At 44.5% G+C, this 21,363-nt stretch overlaps 1 protein-coding gene across 6 annotated transcripts in view; it reads right to left on the bottom strand.

The window, feature by feature from the left end:
• Window positions 1-2,905: 2,905 nt before the first annotated feature.
• Window positions 2,906-21,363, bottom strand: part of RHOH (ras homolog family member H) — a 54,211-nt gene continuing 35,753 nt past the window's right edge. For all 6 annotated transcript variants that reach the window (XM_010384623.2, XM_030921737.1, XM_030921741.1 and 3 more), the window contains 2 exons: window positions 4,657-4,778; window positions 2,906-4,320 (listed from right to left, as the gene is read on the bottom strand). In XM_010384623.2, the coding sequence (XP_010382925.1) occupies window positions 3,536-4,111 (576 nt within the window). In that variant the 5' untranslated portion in view covers window positions 4,112-4,320; window positions 4,657-4,778 and the 3' untranslated portion in view covers window positions 2,906-3,535. The remainder of the gene's footprint in view (window positions 4,321-4,656; window positions 4,779-21,363) is intronic.

The raw sequence follows: 21,363 nt of genomic DNA, 5'->3' as shown, positions 1-21,363 counted from the left end.
CTCTTGCTCCACCATGTGAGAACACAGCAAGAAGACAGCCATTGCAAACCCGGCAGAGGGGTCTCACCAGAACCCAACCATGCTGTCCCTGGCTTTGGACTCCCCAGCCTCCAGAACTGTGAGAGAGAAATTTCTGTTGTTGAAGCCCCCTAGTCTGTGGTTTTCTACTATAACAGCCCAGACTGACAGAGGCAAGAATGAATTACCTGACCATGAAAATTAACTCTTTAATGTCATCAAGAACATATTTAATGTTGCTACTTGGAATAGTTAAGAATCAATATGCAATAGTTTACAGAAAGGTACCACAAATTTTGAAGTATAAGAAACCTGTGTGTGCATCTAGGCAGGCAAAAGTAAGTATGTGCTCATGTAGAACACACAACACATGGATTCTACCCAGATGACCTGTTTTTCTTCTTACTCCTGCAAGGCTAGTGAGCGTCTGCTTCCTTTCTATAACCACTGTGTGGCACAGAAGCCCAATTACTGTCTTTCTTTCCAGTTCAGTTCAACACAACTTTAGCTCCATTGCCTTCCCTGTGCTGAGCCCTGGGGACACTGAGGACACCAGGAGCCAGTGCTGCCTTCAAGAACAGCAGTCTAGCAGGAAGAAAGACACTTATTGGCTCCATTTCTGCCAGCTTCCGCCACTGGAAAGGGTTTACACATAGATTCCTGGTCTCAGGTGTGAGGCTTCTCAGAGGGAGCTGTTAAGTTTGGCTCCTGCCAACAGGTGGAGGTCTCACCTGTGTGTCCTTGGCCAGGTGACAGCAAAGCCATTTGACTGTGCTGTCTCTGGTCTTCCCTTCCTGCTGTGCTGCCACCGTGGAACCACCTCCTTTTCCCTTACTTAGGATCATGTATGGTGGCCCTTCCCACTTTCAGATACCCACCCGTCTCTCTTCAACAAGAGAGAAAGAAAAGCCTTGGGGACAGCCCACTGCAGTGAATAGAAATTCCTTCCCACTGACATGTTAAATACCTCTCACCACAAAGGCTGGCCCTGAACACCTGCATTTCGTGATTTAAGACTCTGTGTGTTGAGAGAGAAGAAGAGAATCCCAGGGATATCAGAGGATATGAGATCCCTTCTCCTCCCCTGCTCAGTCATCTTTCAAGCTCCCCCTCCCCACCCTGGGCTGAGAACTAGAGACAGGGCTCTCGAATCAAGGGAGGCAGGTGACTCAGAGGTGAGTACAAGCCTGGAGTGCTGAGAAGTCTGGGTGAAGGCAACTGTGTCAGCCCCCAGGGAACCGAGGCAATCCTGCCACCGGAGATTAAGACCCCAGTCCCAGGCCTTTTACTGGCTGTGGATAGGAGGAGAGAGAGAAGGAGAAAGCAATGTGTGAATGAGCACACATTTGGTTTTTGATACTGATTATAGCTGTAAGGAATTGACCACACAAGGGAACAGAGAAACTGGTTTGGCTATGTCAACATAACTCTAATCAAAGTCATTTATGCCAGCCACCTTACCTTTTGTGTGTAATAGTCACATTAACCCATAACAATGATGTACCTTCATAAAGGTGGTTCAGAGTGTTTCTAAGTTTTGATTAGAGCAGTAATTGATTGATCTATCTAGGCTCCAGCCTTTGCAATTTCTTTCTTTCTTTCTTTCTTTTTTTTTCTTTGAGATGGAGTCTCCCTCTGTTGCCCAGGCTGGAGTGTAGTGGCACAATCTTGGCTCACTGCAACCTCCTCCTCCCGGGTTCAGGCAATTCTTCTGCCTCAGTCTCCCAGGTAGCTAGAACTACAAGCATGTGCCACCACACCCAGCTAATTTTTGTATATTTAGTAGAGACGGGTTTCACCATGCTGGCCAGGCTGGTCTCGAACTCCTGACCTCATGATCCACCCACCTCAGCCTCCCAAAGTGCTGGGATTATAGGCACGAGCCACCGCACCCAGCCCAGCCTTTGCAATTTCTACCTTAAGTTATGTAGTCCTCTATTCTCAACTTTAACAGATGAGCAACACCATTGCTTTTTTTTTTTTTTTTTTTTTTTTGAGACGGAGTCTCGCTCTGCCACCCAGGCTGGAGTGCTGTGGCCAGATCTCAGCTCACTGCAAGCTCTGCCTCCCGGGTTAACGCCATTCTCCTGCCTCAGCCTCCCGAGTAGCTGGGACTACAGGCGCCCGCCACCTCACCCGGCTAATTTTTTTGTATTTTTTAGTAGAGACGGGGTTTCACCGTGTTAGCCAGGATGGTCTCGATCTCCTGACCTCGTGATCCGCCCGTCTCGGCCTCCCAAAGTGCTGGGATTACAGGCTTGAGCCACCGCGCCCGGCCCACCATTGCTTTTAAACTATTCGATAGAATGGGGTTTGAGTTGTGTGTGTGAGAGCAGGTTGTGTGTGAGTATGTGTGTATCTATTTATTCAGTATTTCCCCTGATAACTTCCTGTTATCTGAGCAGTTGCTATAGAGCTTTCTTTTTCCTGGGTTTGGAATTTGATTTTTCTTTTTTGAAGGCTGTAAATTCTACCTTTTCCCTTACATACACATATATATGTAGATACCCTCCCAATAATCCTAATTAGATCCTACAATTCATAAATTATATTGCCACAACAGCTCAGTTTAGACAAATTTATAAGAAATTTGTCAAGTTAACAGAACTTTGAGCCCACTGTCTTTCACAGGACCTGCAGTCACCTGGGAACCACCCTACCAGAGGTGAAAATGACACTCTCTCCCTTCTGTTTCAAGTTCTGTTGCTATTGCTTGGAGCAGTCTGATTCTCTACCTGAAAGATGGTGTTTCAATCAGTCATGGTGAATGAGAGGAGAATATTTAGTGCATAACTGGAGCTGAGTGAAAGACAATATTGTAAATAAATGAATGATGTTTTATCATTTCAGAAAAATACAGTGATAACTTTAAAATTATTAGGCAGTATTAGGATATCCTATGGAACTGTATTTTATATCCAACTCTGAATAACAGGTAGGTAGAAAACAAATTGCAAAGATTCATTTATGGTCATTTTTACATTTGATTACCCATTTAAATCCAGCAGCCAAGTGGTTTCAACAGACTTTCTACTTGAGGTGAAAATAATAACACCACAAGCATATGGCAGAGCTCCGTACAGGTATTTCACTCACACGGGAGGTTATGTTTTCGAGGATGTAGGAGAAGATTTTCCGAGTGTGAAAACTAAATATATACAAAAGCAATCCATTTTGTTATTAGTTAAATAAAATGTGTCTTTAAATATGGAATTCTTTGAAAAACTCACTTCATCGTCCAAAATGATGGAGACTATTTCACTATTTTAATCAAAAATGGAATAGTCATTACAGTTCCCCAAGGGATTTTCTGACCGGCCCAGGCAAGGAGTTCACTTGTAGAGTGTAGTTAGTGAAAACATCCAGTGGCCAGGCCTCATCAATAACTGTATCCTAAAGCAGACACTGCTTGGGGAGTACCCAGAGAAAACACCAAGCTTTCCTGGCTTCCCGGCCCTCCCTCTCCCCATTAGTCTTTGGGGTGCATACATAAGTGTTGTGTGAAGTCTCTTGGGGTTCAGAAGATCTTGCACTCGTTGATGGAGAAGAGTCTTCTTCTGTTTCGTCTCCTGGCCTGGTTGACGGCAGTTCGGACTGCGCACTCAAACACCTGCTGTACCCCCCGGTTGCTAAGGGCTGAGCACTCCAGGTAACCCTTGGCTCTGACATCCTGGGCCAGTTTCTTCCCTTCCATGGCATTGATGCAGGAGGCCCTGTGGGGCCCCATCTCCCGCTGGTCAGTCTGGGTGGCCACCACCAGCACAGGGGTACAGGGCAAGTTGCTCCTGATTTCACCAATCCACTTGTTTTTCAAGTTCAGGAATGAGTTATGGTTGGCCACAGAGTAGCACATCAGCACCACGTCTGCCTGCTGGTAGGACAGGGGCCGGATGCTTCTGAAGGCATCGTTGCCGGCTGTGTCCCAGAGGCCCAGGCTGATCTGGATGCCATCCATGAAGACGTCCACCCCCGTGTTCTCGTACACTGTGGGCTTGTAGGCCTCCGGGAAGGTCTCAGAGGTGAAGCGCACCAGCAGAGAGGTTTTCCCCACAGCAGAGTCGCCCACCAACACACACTTGATGGAACTCAGCATCTTCCCAGCCTGCTGTCCTACTCGCAAGTCCAGAATCCCAGGGAAAAGAGCCCTCAGTGGGCGGCTGCAGCACACGCCATTCAGCAAGGGGAAGGCAAGCCAGGTAGGTCTGTGTCCTCAGGACCTCTGACGGCGATTTGCAGAATGTTACTTCTCCCCGCCCATCCAAGCACTGTCTACTTTGAAAACCTCCAAAGCCCAGTCTTCAACTGGAACAGAAAGAGAAGGGGGAAAATGAAATCTTTCTTTCTTGCCTTTTTTGAAGATAAGAGGCTTCCTCATTGGCAAACAGATTAAATGTGGGGCAATCTCTGTATAGCCAACCAACCCCACTTGTGCAATCTACTCTTCCCCTCTCAGGGAGAGCTTAGATCTGTCTTCGCCCAACACACACACACACACACACACACACACACACACACACACACACACACAACGCCTCCCAGTCAAGAAGCAGAAGCTGACTTTATCTCTAAAATCATTCAAGCCCTAAAAAACACAAGCAACTGTTCTGATTGCAACATGAAAAAGACCTCGGTAGCAACCTGGTGTGTGAAGGAGATGTTTCCAAACAGGTCTCTGTCGGCTTCTACTCCAAGAAGTGGCAAAGGCCCCTGAGAGCGTTCTCCGCGGCTTCAGTTTCTGATGGATCTAGCCACCTTGGAAACTGCAAGAAACAAGAATGTTATGAGTGACAGATACTTTATGCATTTCTTTTTGTTTATTGACTAATCACACAGTCCTTGGTTTATGGGAATACGTGTTGTAATAGGGGAAAAGAAATTACTAGAACTCTAAAAATTTGCTGTGGTTTTTCCCTTGAGGTTTTTCCAAAAACTGGTAAGAGATGCAGCAGACTGGCCTTAGAGTTATCTGCATCTGAAATCAGGTACTGTCACCTACACATGGCTTTGAGCACACTGCTTGAACTCCACGCCTCAGCTTACACATCTGCAAGATTGTGATAAATTTAGGAACCACTTCTCAGAGATGCTGTGAGGATCAAGTTATTTCTTTCTTTTAACATTTTTGGATGGCCATCTGTGTATCCCAAACTCTGCTAGGCCCCTAGTCAAACAAAATAACTTGCCTGAAAGCAGCCATATTCAGTGCCTGTCACTTAAACAGGACTGCATAAATGGAACAATCTGAATTTCGTGAAAGGCCAAATAAATTCTCGTTCAGTGCAGTGGGAAAACTCCAGGCAATGAGCTCTGCCTTGGAGACACTGTCGGGTCTGCTGCGGCACGGTATCACAAAGCCAGCCCAGCTCCAGACGAAGGAAAAGTCTTTCAGACCAAAATTCAGAGTAAAGGTTATTACTGCGATCTGGGCTTATAAACTCCCCTCCTTGACGATCTTCCTGACATGTGTCATGCAAGACAATACAAAGCAAACCTACAAGTCTGATGTAAGACATAATTTTTAAGTCACTTCTCTAAATCCTGGCATTCCTTTCCAAAACATTTCTTTTTCTTTTTCTTTTTTCGGAGACAGGATCTCACTCTGTTGCCCAGGCTGGAGTGCAGTGGTGTTATCACGGCTCACTGCAGCCTGGACCTCCTGGGCCCAGGTGATCCTCCCACCTTAGCCTCCCGAGTAGCTGGGACTACATGTGTGTGCCACCAACCTGGCTAATTTCTTGCTTTCTTTGTAGAGATACAGTCTCACTATGTTGCTCAGGCTAGTCGTGAACTCCTGGCCTCAAAGACCCTCCTGTCAGCCTCCCAAAGTGTTGGGATTACAGGCGTGAGCTACCACGCCCGGCAGCCAAGACATTTTTATCCTTGTCAACCCACGGTCTCTGTTGTTTAATTATACCTAATAGCCTTTGCAAATGAGTTAGCCAAATAAATAATTCACATGATATTCACATATTCATGTTTTTAATGAATATGTGAATATATTCATTAAAATATATTTTAAATATATTTTATTTAAAAATTCACATGTAAGCCAAGTGACCTTGGCCAAATTACTTAACCTCTCTGAACCTTGATTTTGTCATAGAAATGAAAATAAGAAAAGGACTTTCTTCATGTGATCATTGTAAGGATTCAGAATGTGAAGAGTCTGATTTAGCACAAAGCCTGGCATCTGGGAATTACAGGAAGCCATCAAGTTATCCACTTCACTACCATCTGAAACACCAAATACTGAATGTCCGTAGTGGAGGGACCACTTTGCCAAATGTTTACCTGGACTCTTTCTCCAGACTGACACCAGGTTACTGTCACACACCATGGTCATGGACCCCATTTGAGACTAGACCTTTGAGGAAGGACTCCTTGAGGGCTCCATAGGCTTTAGTTAGACATTAGATCCTTAGACCAAGTGGCAACTTAAATATATGCATTTGTGACTTAGTCCAGAGCCAAGAACTCTTAAGATATTTTTACGTTTTTTTATTTAATTTAATTATCTTATTTTTTATAAATGGAGTTGGCAGTCTCATTATATTGCTCAGGCTAGTCTCAAACTCCGGAGTTCAAGTGATCCTCCCACCTCAGCCTCCCAAAGTGCTGGGATTACAGGCATGAGCCACCATGCCTGGCCTTAAGTTTTTTGTTTTTTTTGGAGCGCAATTATTGCATTGTGCGTTTTAATATTTCATTTTTGAGAATTTAAACGAGCATTTAAATATCAAATATTGTGCTATTATTTATTTTTATTATTATTATTGCCTATTTCCTCCATATTTTATTTATTTATTTATTTATTTGGCCTTAAGTTTTATTTGACCCCAGTGTAGCAGGGCCAGAATTAGGAAAAATGTACACACTTCAGGCACTTATTTGTTTATTTATTTATTTATCTTAATTTTATTTTTTTGAAATGGAGTTTTGCTCTGTTGCCCAGGCTAGAGTGCCGTGGCTCGATCTCAGTTCACTGCAACCCCCACCTCTCAGGTTCAAGCAATTCTTATGCCTCAGTCTCCTGAGTAGCTGGGACTACAGGCATGCACCATCACACCCAGCTAATTTTTGTATTTTTAGTACAGATGGGGTTTTACCATGTTGCCAAGGTTGGTCTTGAACTCCTGACCTCAAACGATCCACCCGCCTAGGCCTCCCAAAGTGCTGGGATTACAGGCATGAGTCACCGCACCCAACCACTGGCCACCTTTATTTATTTTTTGAGACAGAGTCTTGCTCTATCTCCCATGCTGGAGACAGAGTACGATGGTGGCTCACTGCAGCCTCCACCTCCCAGGCTCAAGTGATCTTCCCAGCTTAGCCTCCCAAGTAGCTAGGACTACGAGCACTCACCACTGTGATGGGCTACGTTTGTTTAGTTTGTATAGAGACAAGGTCTCACTATGTTGCTGAGGCTAGTCCCGAACTCCTGGGCTCAAGTGATCCTCTCGCCTCAGCCTCCCAAAGTGTTGGAATTATAGGCATGAATCACCACACCCAGTCCTTTCAGTTATTTGAATAAACTCTCCAATAAACTGACTGAGCTAAAGCCAAATTTTCTGAGTGAATATCTGCAAAAGGAAATTAATAAGGCATAATTGTTAAGGTCATGGGCTTTAAAGTCAGGTAAACCTGGCATTGAATCCGAGCTGCCCAACCGACTACCTATGTGACGAACTTGGAAGATTTTCTAACCTCCTTAAGCCTCAGTTTCCTCCTCTGTAAAATCAGTGCAATAATATTATATCTGCATCACAGGTTGTTGAGAGTATTTAAGTGTGCTTAAAGCTTAAAGCTTAGAGCACAAAATTCTTTCTTTTTTTTTTTTTTGAGACTTGAGTCTCGCTCTGTCGCTCAGGCTGGCGTGAAGTGGTGTGACCTCGGCTCACTGCAACCTCTGCCTCCCAGGTTCAAGTGATTCTGCTGTCTCAACCTCCTGAGTAGCTGTGATTACAGGCGCCCACTACCATGCCTGGCTAATTTTTGTATTTTTAGTGGAGACGGGGTTTCACCATGTTGGCCAGGCTGCTCTCAAACTCCTGGGCTCAAGTGATCTGCCTGCCTCAGCCTCCCAAAGTGCTGGGATTACAGGCATGAGCCACTGCGCCTGGCCTAGAGTGCAAAATTCTTAGCAGGTGCGTAATATAAACATACTGTATGTACATAGTAAACACACAGTAAGTAGTCCCTATTAATAATATTCTGAAATAACAATTACTAAATATAATGATAAACAGTTATTAACGCTAAGTAGGGAATTTAAAGTAGCACAAAAGAGGTTTCTCCAACAAAGGGTGTTCTGTGTGTATCACACCCAGACATGGCTACAAAAAGAGAGAAAGAGAAAGAGAGAGACTCCTGTCTAAGCTTTGCTACCCAGCGAGTCAGAAAGGTGAAAACATCTCTGTTCCATCAAGTGACCCTCAGGTGCCAGCCAGTTCTGACCCCAAGTGGCTCATCAAGTCAGCTTTCAGGGCCTCAGTTTCATAAACTGTAAAGTAGTTCTTGACAGTTTTATTAAAACTGAAGCCAAAGTACCTGCTGCTGTGAATACAAAACATAAACCACTGCATTACCGTGCGGCAGTAAAGATGGATGATAAGCCTTGAGGACAGGAGGAGCCTTGGAAGATGCCTAAATATGGAGCTGGGGGAGGAGGGGAAGTAAGGGAGGAGCTGCGGTCCGAGGCAGAGCCATACCCTATATGGACACGACAGATAATCTTCAGAATGGGTCACATGTGTCCAGGAGTGAGCCGCCTCGAGTTACATCATCAGCATGTGAGTCTGATGGGCTTGATTTCAGCGAATTTCTCCTAAAGAAATTCTCCCTAGAAGGGCTTCTGGGTGAAAAAAGTGAGTCTTCCATGGTATTTCCCAAGTGGCTAACTGGCAAGAGTGGCCCAAGTATGTCTCTTCGTACGGAAGAGTTACGAGAGCGTCATGGGTGACGACACTGAGTGGCTCTCCAGGCTGTTCTTCTCAGGCCTTGAATCAGATAGAATCAATGAGCCTTTACCTCCAGAGCCTCCGGGGTCTCTGTAATTTGATGCTCTTGCCCTTTTTCTCTTTCTACCATTTTCACAGAAAAGGGTCCCTCAACAGGCCTCCAGGGTTCACACGCACAGAGACAGAGGAGGGAAGGGAGGCTTCATGTTGCAAAAGCAACAGGGTTGGGCCTTTCTGCCCACTCTGGCAAACAGACCAAGATACACACAAGTGAGGGATTAGGGGAAGAGACATCCTAACCCATTTCCTCCTCCGGAGAGCTGAGGGCTGTCCAGTAGGAAATCCTGGTTTCCTTTTGGACTCAATTCTAACGGCCGTGCTAACAGACACTCATTCTCCACCTGACGCCCTCCACAGGCTCGCTCTGTGCCATCCTACTGGCTGGAAAGACCCGCTCTTCACTCAGCCCCCAACTCACACTCCTTCTGGAAAGCCTTCCTTGACCACCAGCGATCCCCAGCCCCTGCCAGATCAGATGCCCCCTGCTGTGTTCCCAAAATACCTCTACGTACATCTGACACAGAAACTACCACTCTGCCGAAATGGCTCATCTTCTCAGTTGAAAAATGGAATGAGATCTGCGCTGCCTTCTTCACTGGGAGCTCATAAGGATTAGGTGGAAATGGTAACAATACGGAAATAATTTCGGTTTGTACTTTTACAATACTTTGTACGTTTGGAAATGCTCTCTTGTTGGTTTTGCAAGAAAGTCTTTTTATAACAATACAGCATAATATAGAGCTAAAGTGAAATTATGACTACTATTAACTGATTGTTATTATTGCAGGTTTGAAGTTAGCTGGGCTTTGGTGGAGGTAGCTCACTTCAAAATGCTGATGGAATCCTCAGCTGTCTTTTTAAAAAATATGAGTCCATCACCAGTTGGGGGTGACCTATCAATTATAGACAATATATCTAAATGTCATCCTCCTCAAGGAGCTTTGGACAAAGGACCTGTGCTGGTAGCAGCCGATTCGTTCAGTAAGGAAATGGATTCCACTATGAATCTAACACAATTAAATGGCCAGGAAGTCACCACGCTCCTCAGCAACCTCTAGCAATCTCTAGCCTGCACCTTCAATAGCCCCTTCCTAGCCTAGCAGGGACATCACAGCAAAAGCCAGCCTTTCTCAGGATGGGTGAGCCCATGCAGGGGGCTCCCCAACTGGGAAGTGGGGCTGAGTGCTTTGTTCCTTTACGGAGTCTCACTGTGTCCCCCAGGCTTGTATGCAGTGGCATGATATTGGCTCACTGCCGCCTCCGCCTCCTGGGTTCAAGTGATTCTCCTGCCTCAGTCTCTTGAGTAGCTGAGATTACAGGCATCCATCACCATGCACAGCTAGTTTTTTGTATTTGTAGTAGAGAAGGGGTTTCGCCATGTTGGCCAGGCTGGTCTCAAACGCCTGACCTCAGGTGATCCACCCACCTCGGCCTCCCAAAGTGCTGGGATTACAGGCGTGAGGCACCATGCCCAGCCAGTGCTTTGTTCTTGTGGGGGAAGGGAAGCAATTCCAAAAATCTTAAGCAACTTTAGAAAAAAGCAGTGTAACCATCTCTAAACTTTTTCACTCCAAAATCTTACCGGTTTTCACTATCTAACAAATAGACACTTGTATGTATCTTCTAAATATTTTTCAGATTTAAGCTTTTTTAAATTTCAACATTGTCTACACACTTGCTAGATTTCAGCTAAATAGATTTCCACTGTTTCAACAATTCCTAACTGCACAGCTATTCCTCATTGCCTGTGGGTTAGTTCCGTATTTCACCATAATTAGCTACATATATGTACATATGTGTATGTGTAGAGATATAACTTTATATATGTAAGGTATAGGTAAGTAACTTTTTTTTTTTTTTTTTGAGATGGAGTCTCACTCTGTCATCAGGCTGGAGTGCAGTGGCGCGATCTTGGCTCACTGCAACCTCCACCTCCCGGGTTCAAGCAATTCTGCCTCAGCCTCCCGAGTAGCTGGAACTACAGGCGCCCACCACCACGCCTGGCTAATTTTTTGTATTTTCAGTAGAGACGGGGTTTCACTGTTAGCCAGGATGGTCTCGATCTCCTGACCTCGTGATCCACCTGCCTCAGCCTCCCAAAGTGCTGGGATTACAGGCGTGAGCCACCGCTCCAGGTTGTAACCAGCTCTTCAGATCAGGTCTCCACTCCTCTTCCTACAAATAAACCAGTTCTTGATTTTTTTTTTTTCTTTTTTTTTTTTGAGATGAAGTTTCACTTATTTTGCCCAGGCTGGAATGCAATGGCGCGATCTCAGCTCACTGCAACTTCACCTCCCGGATTCAAGCGATTCTCCTGCCTTAGCCTCCCGAGTAGCTGAGATTACAAGGTGCATGCCACCAAGCCCGTCTAATTTTGTATTTTTAGTAGAGACAGGGTTTCACCATGTTGGTCAGGCTGGTCTCAAACTCCTGACCTCAGGTGACTCGCCCACCTTGGCCTCCCAAAGTCCTCGGATTACAGGTGTGAGCCACCATGCCCGGCTCAAGTGCTTTATGTTTTAAAGGACATCTGTTGCTTCCTGATCTGGATGCTGGTTTCACAAGTGTGTGCAGTTTGTGAAAATCCACCAAGCTGTATACCCATGAGGTGTTCACTTAGACAAAACTTCAATAAAAAACATTTTTAAAAATAAGGTTACCACCTTTGCGGTGAACATCTTCTCAAGTGGTATTTTATAAGTTTTACTTGCAAGAGTTTATTTCACTAATCTGAATCCTATCTGAATAATTCCCCCTACTGTGTTGCTAATTGCTACAAATAATCACTAAATTTTCTCTCAAAATCACAAAAAGAAATCATTTATAAGTCAGTGTATTTTCATACATAGATCATCTCTGAAACAGATTTTGTTCTGAAAGTTTGTTTGCAAGATGCTGGTTTGCTTGGCCAGGCACAGTGTCTCACGCTTGTAATCCCAGTGCTTTGGGAGGCTGATGTAGAAGGATCACTTGAGGCCAGGAATTCAATGCCAGCCTGGGCAACATAGCAAGACCCTGTTTCTATTAAAAAAAAAAAAAATGCTGGTTTGCAACTTTTAACATAAGTTCACCAGAATAAAAAATGTTAAGCAGTATTTATATTCCTAAGCCTGAAGCATATTAAACCCCTTTGTAGTTGAATTCAAACAAAACATTGCCAAGTCCTGAAGCCTTTTATTAGTTCAACATATTAAACTCTGAAACCTCTCTGAGCCGTGTGTCCTGCCCTCTGACTCCCAACCACGCCAGGACCGTGGTCCCCTTCCCCTCCTCTGGTCCAGCAACTCTGCCCTGACTGGTCTCTTCCACTCCAGGAGCACGATCAAGGAATCATTGCCTGAGGTCTAGAGTTCTTAGCCTGGTTCAATTTCAGAGTCAAATACAAGACTAGCCAGCTAGACAACTGCCCAGAGCACCCTTACAACCTCATCTCAAAACTAAAGTGATGGGGAAATGCATTTCCTACTACTTTTCTCAAAATAATTGGAATACCCTGAAAAACTGCTTGGAGTTGAGGGTGCAACCCCAGGAGGTACGCTCAGGGAAGGACACGTGGTCTCTGAACTTCTTTTAGGGAATGTGGATCTTGTTTACCAAAGGACTCGTGTTTTCTCAGTTGGGTATCCATTTTTGGGGCCTGAGCTGAACTATTCTAGGAAAAAGAGAGCAAAAAGGCAAATCATGCCTATCTAATCATTCTGTAACGTCACGATGCTATAAATTAAGGTTGTCAAACTATGGTTCATCCATGGCTGAACCCAGCCCGCCACCTGTTTTTGTATGGGCCATAAATTGAGAATGGTTTTTACATTTTATTTTATTTTATTTTATTTGAGAGGGAGTTTCACTCTGTCACCCAAGCTGGAGTGCAGTGGCATGATCTCAGCTCACTGCAACCTCCGCCTCCCAGGTTCAAGCGATTCTCCTGCCTCAGCCTCCCAAGTAGCTGGGATTACAGGGAGTTTTTACATTTTTTAATGGTTGAAAAAAATCCAAAGGAGGAAAATATTTTATGACGTGAAAATTACATGAAATTCAAATTTCAGGGTTCATAAATAGCATTTTATTGGAACACGGTCATGCCCATTCATTGACATGTTGCCTATGACTGCTTTCTTGCTGCAACATAAAGTTGCAACCAAGTCTAAAATATTTTCAATTTGGTCTTTACACAAAAAAGTTTGCCAACGCCTACTAGACAGAAAGGTAGTTCAGAGTAAGAAGGGGCACATAGACCTGGGGTCTGGCAGGCTTGGTTTGGCTCTAATGTCTGCCACTTAAATGCATGACCTTGGGGCAATTCCTTAACTTCTCTGAGCTTCGGTTCCTTTGACAACAAAGTCAACTATGCATAATGTCTACAGCATGACTGACTCCGGAGCCATACTGCCTTTCAGCCCCACTGGCTCTGTGATCTCATGAAGGTCACTTAACTTCTCTAAGCTCCTCTTCCCTAATTGTAAATAGGCAATAAGAATGGTACATACCTGGTGTGAGTTGGTTGATGGTATTATTTTTAATAATAAAAATAAAAATAAAATACTGGTACCTACCTTACAAGGTGGTTGTACAGAATTAAAAGGGTAGTGCACGTAAACCACATTGCATAGTGCCTGGCACAGAGTGAGTACTGTAGAAGTATTTACCATTATTATCATTTACCTTGAGGGGTTGTCGTAAGATGGCTCTGAGCTAGTGTATGTCCTGAGCCGAAAACAGTGCCTGGAACAAAACAGGCACTAGCAAATAGTAGCTGCTATGATGATGATGATATGAACCAGTACTAAAGACACACAGGAGAGGGAGCATTAATTCTCGAGATGGGAGAAAGGAGTGGTGATTCGGGAGCCCTGCGTTTGAAAGGTGACAGCTGATCTGTAGGATGAGTAAGATTTTGATAAGCAAAAGAGAAGAAAGCCTTTGTGGGTGGGGAGAAGCCTGCGCAAAGGCCCAGGGGCATGAAAATGCATGTTTGATTTGGGGAAGTAGAAGAAGTTCAGGGAGGTTGCACTGTGGGCTGCTCAGTGGGGAGCAAGACATGGCAGGTGGAGGGATTATGGGAGATGAGACTGTGATTCAACACAATCCAAGGTTGCCTTCTGCTCATCAGCAGCCACAGCACACTATTAGCTCCAACTGACTCCAATTAAAATTGGTTAACAGCCAATTAAAATCCCCGGGTCTTTGGCACATAAAACTGTTACTAGCCAAGCACAGTGGCTCCTGCCTATAATCCCAGCACTTTGGGAAGCCAAGGCAGGAGGATCACCTGAACCCAGGAGTTCAAGACCAGCCTGGACAACATGGTGAGACCCGCCCCCACCAAGTCTACATTTAAAAAAAAAATTAGCTAGGCATGGTGGAGCATGCCTGTAGTCCCAGCTACTTGGGAGGCTGAGGCAGGAGGATTACTTGAGCCCAGGAAACTGAAGCTGCAGTGAGCCATTATCATGCCACTGCACTCCAGCCTGGGCAACAAAGCGAGACCCTGTCTCAAAAAACAAAAAAACTGTTACCAATCCACTCTCTTTTAACTTAAATGTTACTAGCCTCTTTGAGCACCTACTCTGTGTCAGGCATTGAAGTCAAGTTAAAGAAGACACACTTTCTGCCTTCAAAAAACTTATAGTCTAATGGCAACACTAGACATCAACTTCAGCAAGGATCTAAGGTAGGAACAAATAAAGTGCCAACAAAGGGAAAAAGTGCTACTTGCAACTAGCAGGAATCAAGAAAGGCTTTGTGGAGGCCATGATATTAGAACATGACCCTTAAAACCACTGAGCTTGAGATGCACAGAGAAGAAAGAGAAACATGAGCAATGAAGGAAAAATCTGGGGCACCTAGAAGGGTGAGAGGCAGCTCAGTTGGGCTAAAAGGCAGAGCCCAAAATGGGAGATCAAGCTGGGCTGTAGGAAACTCATTCTTGTGGCAGGGTAGGCTGGACTGCAGGCGGGAAAGACCAAAGAGGCAAGTGGGAGGCTCCTGCCGTTGGGATCAAGGATGGCTTTATCCAGAGCAGATGCTGTGAGACAAGAAACGGGGAGAGGGGCCCCAGCAACATCCACAAGGTGGAACTGACGTGCAGGCCTGAAACAAGGTGATTCCGAGGTGTATAGGCCTGGGCGCCTGGGAGAAGCTGCTGGCAAACCCAGGCAGCACCAGAGGAGAAAGACGGACCTGTGACATCCATGAAGAGGTGGGTGTTTCCCACTGGGGGGCCTGCTGAAGAGACAGAGCGCTTTCAGGAGCGCCACCGGGCTGCCGCCAATGACAAGGCTATCGTTTACCGAATAAAGGGGAAGAGAAGTGGGGCAGCCAGGGTCGTCTTCCTCTCCCATGAGCTTTGACATGGAATCTTTAGCTAGAAACATGTTCTCCTCTATGTTATGTACAGCCAAAAAAAAAAAATCACCTAAGAATAGGTGGGTCTTGCACAAGCCAGTTTGTTCCTATATTGAAACCATTAACATAACAGTGTACAAGTCTATTCACGGACACAGGAAAAGGCTTCCTAAGCTAAATGGGTGGAAAGCAGATTTCTTTTTTTTTTTTTTTTTTTTTGTGAGGCGGAGTCTCGCTCTGTCGCCCAGGCTGGAGTGCAGTGGCTGGATCTCAGCTCACTGCAAGCTCCGCCTCCCGGGCCCACGCCATTCTCCTGCCTCAGCCTCCTGAGTAGCTGGGACCACAGGCGCCCGCCACCGCGCCCGGCTAATTTTTTTGTATTTTTAGTAGAGACGGGGTTTCACCATGTTAGCCAGGATGGTCTCGATCTCCTGACCTTGTGATCCGCCCGCCTCAGCCTCCCAAAGTGCTGGGATTACAGGCGTGAGCCACCGCGCCCGGCTGAAAGCAGATTTCAAAATTTTCTGTACAGGAGATTCCAGAGCTGTGAAAACATCTAGAGTGTTGCCTACCTCCATGTGAAGCTGGCTTGTCTCTGGGTCCTGGGGTTGTATGTGATTCCCATTTTCTTCTCCTTGCTCACGTGCATTTAAAAATGTGTCCACGATATGCATGTGCTATTTGTGCAGTTTTGAAGAAGTGCTTCCTGTATGTTGTTTTGTCTTTTTAATGTTGGCTTAGAAGGGAACGAAAAGGCTGGGCTGGTGCCTTGAAGCTACAGAAAATTTCTGGGAATCTCTATCAGTGACTCTGAAAATTTTTCTAGGTCTACACTGCTGAATTCGTTTACAATTCCTAGAAGCACTAACTCCAACTTCTGATTCCCTTTTAAAGGTCTGTTTCATTCTCTCCTCCTTGCAAAAGAGATTAGCAAAGCTGAATAATTCTGCCTCCTGAATCACAGTTGTCCATAGCTATCCTCAGCCCCAAGCCATCTCTTCTTTCTTCTTACTCGTAAGAGTTTTGAAAGTCCAGGCTGAGAGCCAGGCGTGGTGGCTCACATCTGTAATCCCAGCACTTTGGGAGGCTAAGTGGGGGTGGATCACTTGAGATCAGGAGTTCAAGACTAGCCTGGCCAACGTGGCGAAACCCCAGCTCTACTAAAAACACACACACACAAAATTAGCTGGGCCTGGTGGCAGGTGCCTGTAATCCCAGCTATTCGGGAGGCTGAAGCAGGAAAATTGCTTGAACCTGGGAGGCAGAGGCTGCAGTGAGCTGAGATCACACTACCGCACTCCAGCCTGGACAACAGAGGGAGGCTTCGACTCAAAACAAGTCCAGGCTGGGTGCCGTGACTCACGCCTGTAATCACAGCACTCTGGAAGGCCAAAGCTGGTGGATCACTTGAGGTCAGGAATTCTAGACCAGCCTGGCCAACATGGCGAAACCCCATTTCTACTAAAAATACAAAAATTAGCCTGTCATGGTGGCTAATAATCCCAGCTACTCAGGAGGCTGTGGCAGGAGAATCGCTTGAACCTAGGAGGCTGAGGGTGCAGTGAGGGGGGATCGTGCCAGCTGCACTCCAGCCTGGATGACAGAGTGAGACTCCGTCTCAAAAAAAAAAAAAAAAAAAAAAAAAAAGAAGTCCTTTTTATATTCTTTTAGATATTCAAATAAATTTGAATATAGCCTGGGTATTGGATGGCATTAAATAACCATTGCTAATTTTGTTAGGTGATAACTGTATTGTCAGGCCCTTATTTATCAATTTGTCAATATTTTAAGGCCCTTATCTGATAGAGATGTTGATGTATTGATAGGAAAATAAATAAGATGTCAGGGATTTATTTTATATTATTCCAGAAAACAACAAGTAAAAACGATGGATAAAATAAGATTAGAAAAGTGTTAAGAACTATTGAGGTTGAGTGGCGGGTACACGGAGTATATTAGCCTGTTCCCTCTTCTTTGGTGTAGCTTCAAAACTTTTTGTGTTAAAAGTTTTAAAGGGTGGGGGCTTTTGGTTTCTTTCTTTCTTTTTTTTTTTTTTTTTTTTTTTTTGAGATGGAGTTTCAGTCTTGTTGCCCAGGCTGGAGTGCAATGGCAAGGTCTCGACTCACTGCAACCTCCACCTCCCGGGTTCAAGCGATTCTCTTGCCTCAGCCTCCCAAGTAGCTGGGACTACAAGCATGTGCCACCACGCCAGCTAATTTTGTATTTTTAGTACAGACAAGGTTTCTCCATGTTGGTCAGGCTGTTCTCAAACTCCCAACCTCAGGTGATCCACCCTCCTTGGCCTCCCAAAGTCCTGGAATTACAGGTGTGAGCCACCGTGCCAGGTCCCAAGCTGTAGTTTTATTCTTACTATCTGGTTATAGAGAAAATGGAGAAAAGCATCACCAAAAAAGAAAAGTATACTTTACGCTATAGTGACTTTTTTTTTTTTTTTTTTTTTTGAGGCGGAGTCTCGCTCTGTCGCCCAGACTGGAGTGCAGTGGCGCAATCTCGGCTCACTGCAAGCTCCGCCTCCCGGGTTCACGCCATTCTCCTGCCTCAACCTCCTGAGTAGCTGGGACTACAGGCGCCCGCCACCTCGCCCGGCTAGTTTTTTGTATTTTTAGTAGAGACGGGGTTTCACCGTTTTAGCCAGGATGGTCTCAATCTCCTGACCTCGTGATCCGCCCGTCTCGGCCTCCCAAAGTGCTGGGATTACAGGCTTGAGCCACCGCGCCTGGCCTATAGTGACTTTTTCAAGTATTTGAAGGCATGTGCGTGGAAGTGGCAAAAGGATGACAGCCCAGAAGCCTAGAGCCTGCCTCCTGGTGGAGGGATATGGAAGAGGAAAGCCACAGTCCTGGGTAAGGATTCCCAGACAAGTCAGGGAAGAAAATCTCGCACTTCAATACAGACTCTACCTGCAACTCAGTAAGACATCACTATCTATTCTGAGGAAGTAAGGGCCATCTCTAGAATATATTCCAACCAAAGGAGGCCCCTGAGATGACCCAAACTCAACTTTCTAACTGGTATCATTACCTTCACTAATTTCCCTTGGCTCTCCCTGGATAGAATTCTGCAGAATTAGCTCTTTGCAAAAGAACAAATGTCGTAATGAAAATACCTTAAAAAGAAAAGAAACTCAAGAGTGAAAATGCATTACCCACATGAAACCAGATGAGAAGTCAAAGTAACTCTGAGAGTGGGGAAGACCCTCTGCCTTGGGGGTTCTTGTTGTCTGAAAAGGTGAGGGGGCTTTGGGAGTTTTCTATCTTAGTATTTTGTGTTTTCCCCTTAGACATAAACGTAGCCTTTGTCTGTGAAAATATGAAATCTGCCTGATGTCTGGATAGACCTCCACCAAGTCCAAGATACTCCCCAGCTGTAAAGCGCCATCTGTGACTAAGAAAACCATCACATCTCAGGGTTTCCCCCATCCCTAACCCCAGAACCACCAACCACCACCACCATCCAACACACATATTCAAGCCATTGGTGGTGGACAGCATTTCCTGCTTTTACTTGCTGGTCCAAACAGACTGAAGATGACCTCCCTATTCTGGCTAAATTCTCTCCTCATTTTTTCCAGACCATTTCTATATATCCTATTTTCTGATTATAAAAGTAGTACATACACATTATAGAACATTTCAAAAACACTAATCCAAAGAAGACGAAAATCAGTTACCACCTAGAATCAAAAGCTGTAAAATATTAGCGTACATTTTTCTGGGGTTTTTTTTCAGTGCATCATTTTTTTCCAAAACTAAGAATACCATATTTTATATGTGGTTTGGCATCTTGTTTTTCTTAATTTAACATTTAGGTCTTAATTTAACATTCTATGTCAAGATTCTTGACATAGAAAATGGCTGCATAAAATTTGATTATATAAACATAGCATCATTTATTTAACCAATTGCCTACTGTTGGATAGTTTAATAATTCCTCATTTTCACTACAATAACATTGAGTGAATATTTTTAATATAAATATATGATTATTTCTTTAGGATAAATAGATATGAGAGCAACTGCTGGAACAGAAGAGATAAAAAATTGAACCAAGTTATATTCTATGTATGGGCCTATCATCTCATCACTATCAACTCTTCCTGGGTATAATATTTGCAAGTTTGATTTGTTTTCATTTGCATTTCATTTACAACTAGTGAAGATTAAAATTTGCTCATCTGTTTTTTGACAACATATATTTTTTCTTTTGTAAGTCATCGGTTTTACCTACTTTTCCAGCAAGATGGTTATGGTTTCTTAATGACTTTTAAAATCCTTTTAGAGGTTAAGGATTCAATGTGTGGCAAATATTTTATATATATACATATATATATTTTGTGTGTGTGTGTGTGTGTGTGCCCATGTATTCTGGGAATTTCCCAAATTCCTGGTACTCCCCCTTCACTAAGCAAGCCCTAACCGAATGTAAAGTAGCATGTTCCCTGCTGCGGAAAAAACTCAGCATGATGAGATGGCTGAAAGGTCATCTAATTCAACATACTCATTTCCCCCATGAGGAAACCAAGGACTTGAGAGAAGTGGTTAAGCTGCTGGGGGCCCACACGAGGCCCAGAAACTGAGCCAGCTGAGTCAGCACACTTTCCATCTACACAGGATTTTTTTCAGATACACATTATGTCTACATCGTATAGCCCATACTTAATTTCCTTAATATTTTAAGCACAATGCTCATATAGCTAGATAGATACGCCAAATTATTCATACAGTAGCAACCTTTATTTCTTTGCCTTTTTCCCAGAGATTTTATTGTGTACTGATGGGTTTTTACTCAAAAGGTAGCTCCCAATGCTTTTTTTGTTTGTTTTTGTTTTTGTTTTTTGTTTGCTTGTTTTCAGACAGAGTCTCACTGTCACCCAGGCTGGAGTGCAGTGGCCAGATCGGCTCATTGCAACCTCCACCTCTCAGGTTCAAGTGATTCTTGTGTCTCAGCCTCCTGAGTAGCTGGAATTACAGACATGCACCACCACACCCAGCTAATTTTTATCTTTTTAGTAGAAATGGGATTTTGCCATGTTGGCCAGGCTGGTCTCAAACTCCTAACCTCAAGTGATCTGCCTGCGTCAGCCTCCCAAAGTGCTGAGATTACAGGCGTGAGCCACCACACCCGGCCACAGCTCCCAGTTTTAATATAAAAATACTTTTCAAACATCTGTTCCCTTTCTCATCCACTTGCTTAGAGATGGATCATCTCTCTTTAGGAGAAATCATTAGGCTTTCCAGCAATCTCTAGAAGTAGGATAAACCCCTAACTTGCAGATTGCTTAAGCTATAAAAGAAGTTGAGGCATTTAATATTTTGTTCTGGATATGCAGCCCAGAGCACTGGAAGGAGTGAGGTGTTTTAGTTTTAGTTTCAATGTGTAAGACTGCAGATATGCAATCATTTGCAAAAAGCCCACATTGTGGAGTTGACAGTCATGGTTAGATTTTTCTTTTTTCTTTTTGAGATGGAGTTTCACTTTTGTTACCCAGGCTGGAGCGCAGTGGTGTGATCTCAGCTCACCACAACCTCCGCCTCCCGGGTTCAAGCAATTCTCCTCTCTTAGCCTCCCAAGTAGCTGGGATTACAGGCATGCACCACCACACGTGGCTAATTCTGTATTTTTAGTGGAGATGGGGTTTCTCCATGTTGGTCAGGCTGGTCTTGAACTCCCAACCTCAGGCGATCCACCCACCTCGGCCTCCCAAAGTGCTGGGATTACAGGCGTGAGCCACCGCGCCTGGCCAGTCACGGTTAGATTTTCATCTCCCTCACTGAGCAGCAGTATAACCTTGGGCAAGTCACATAACTACAACTGCAAAATGTGAATAATCATGCATCGTTTGTAGGATTTTTTTTAAGGCAACTGAAAAGAATCTATTTCCTATGCCTAGATGAATGCCCGATCCTTAGCAGATAAGGATAACAATAAACACACACATTTGCCAGACGTTGTTTTAAGTGCT

Source organism: Rhinopithecus roxellana, chromosome 2, assembly GCF_007565055.1.
Source record: "Rhinopithecus roxellana isolate Shanxi Qingling chromosome 2, ASM756505v1, whole genome shotgun sequence".
NCBI lineage: Eukaryota > Metazoa > Chordata > Mammalia > Primates > Cercopithecidae > Rhinopithecus > Rhinopithecus roxellana.
This window is presented reverse-complemented; position numbering and strand designations above follow the sequence as displayed.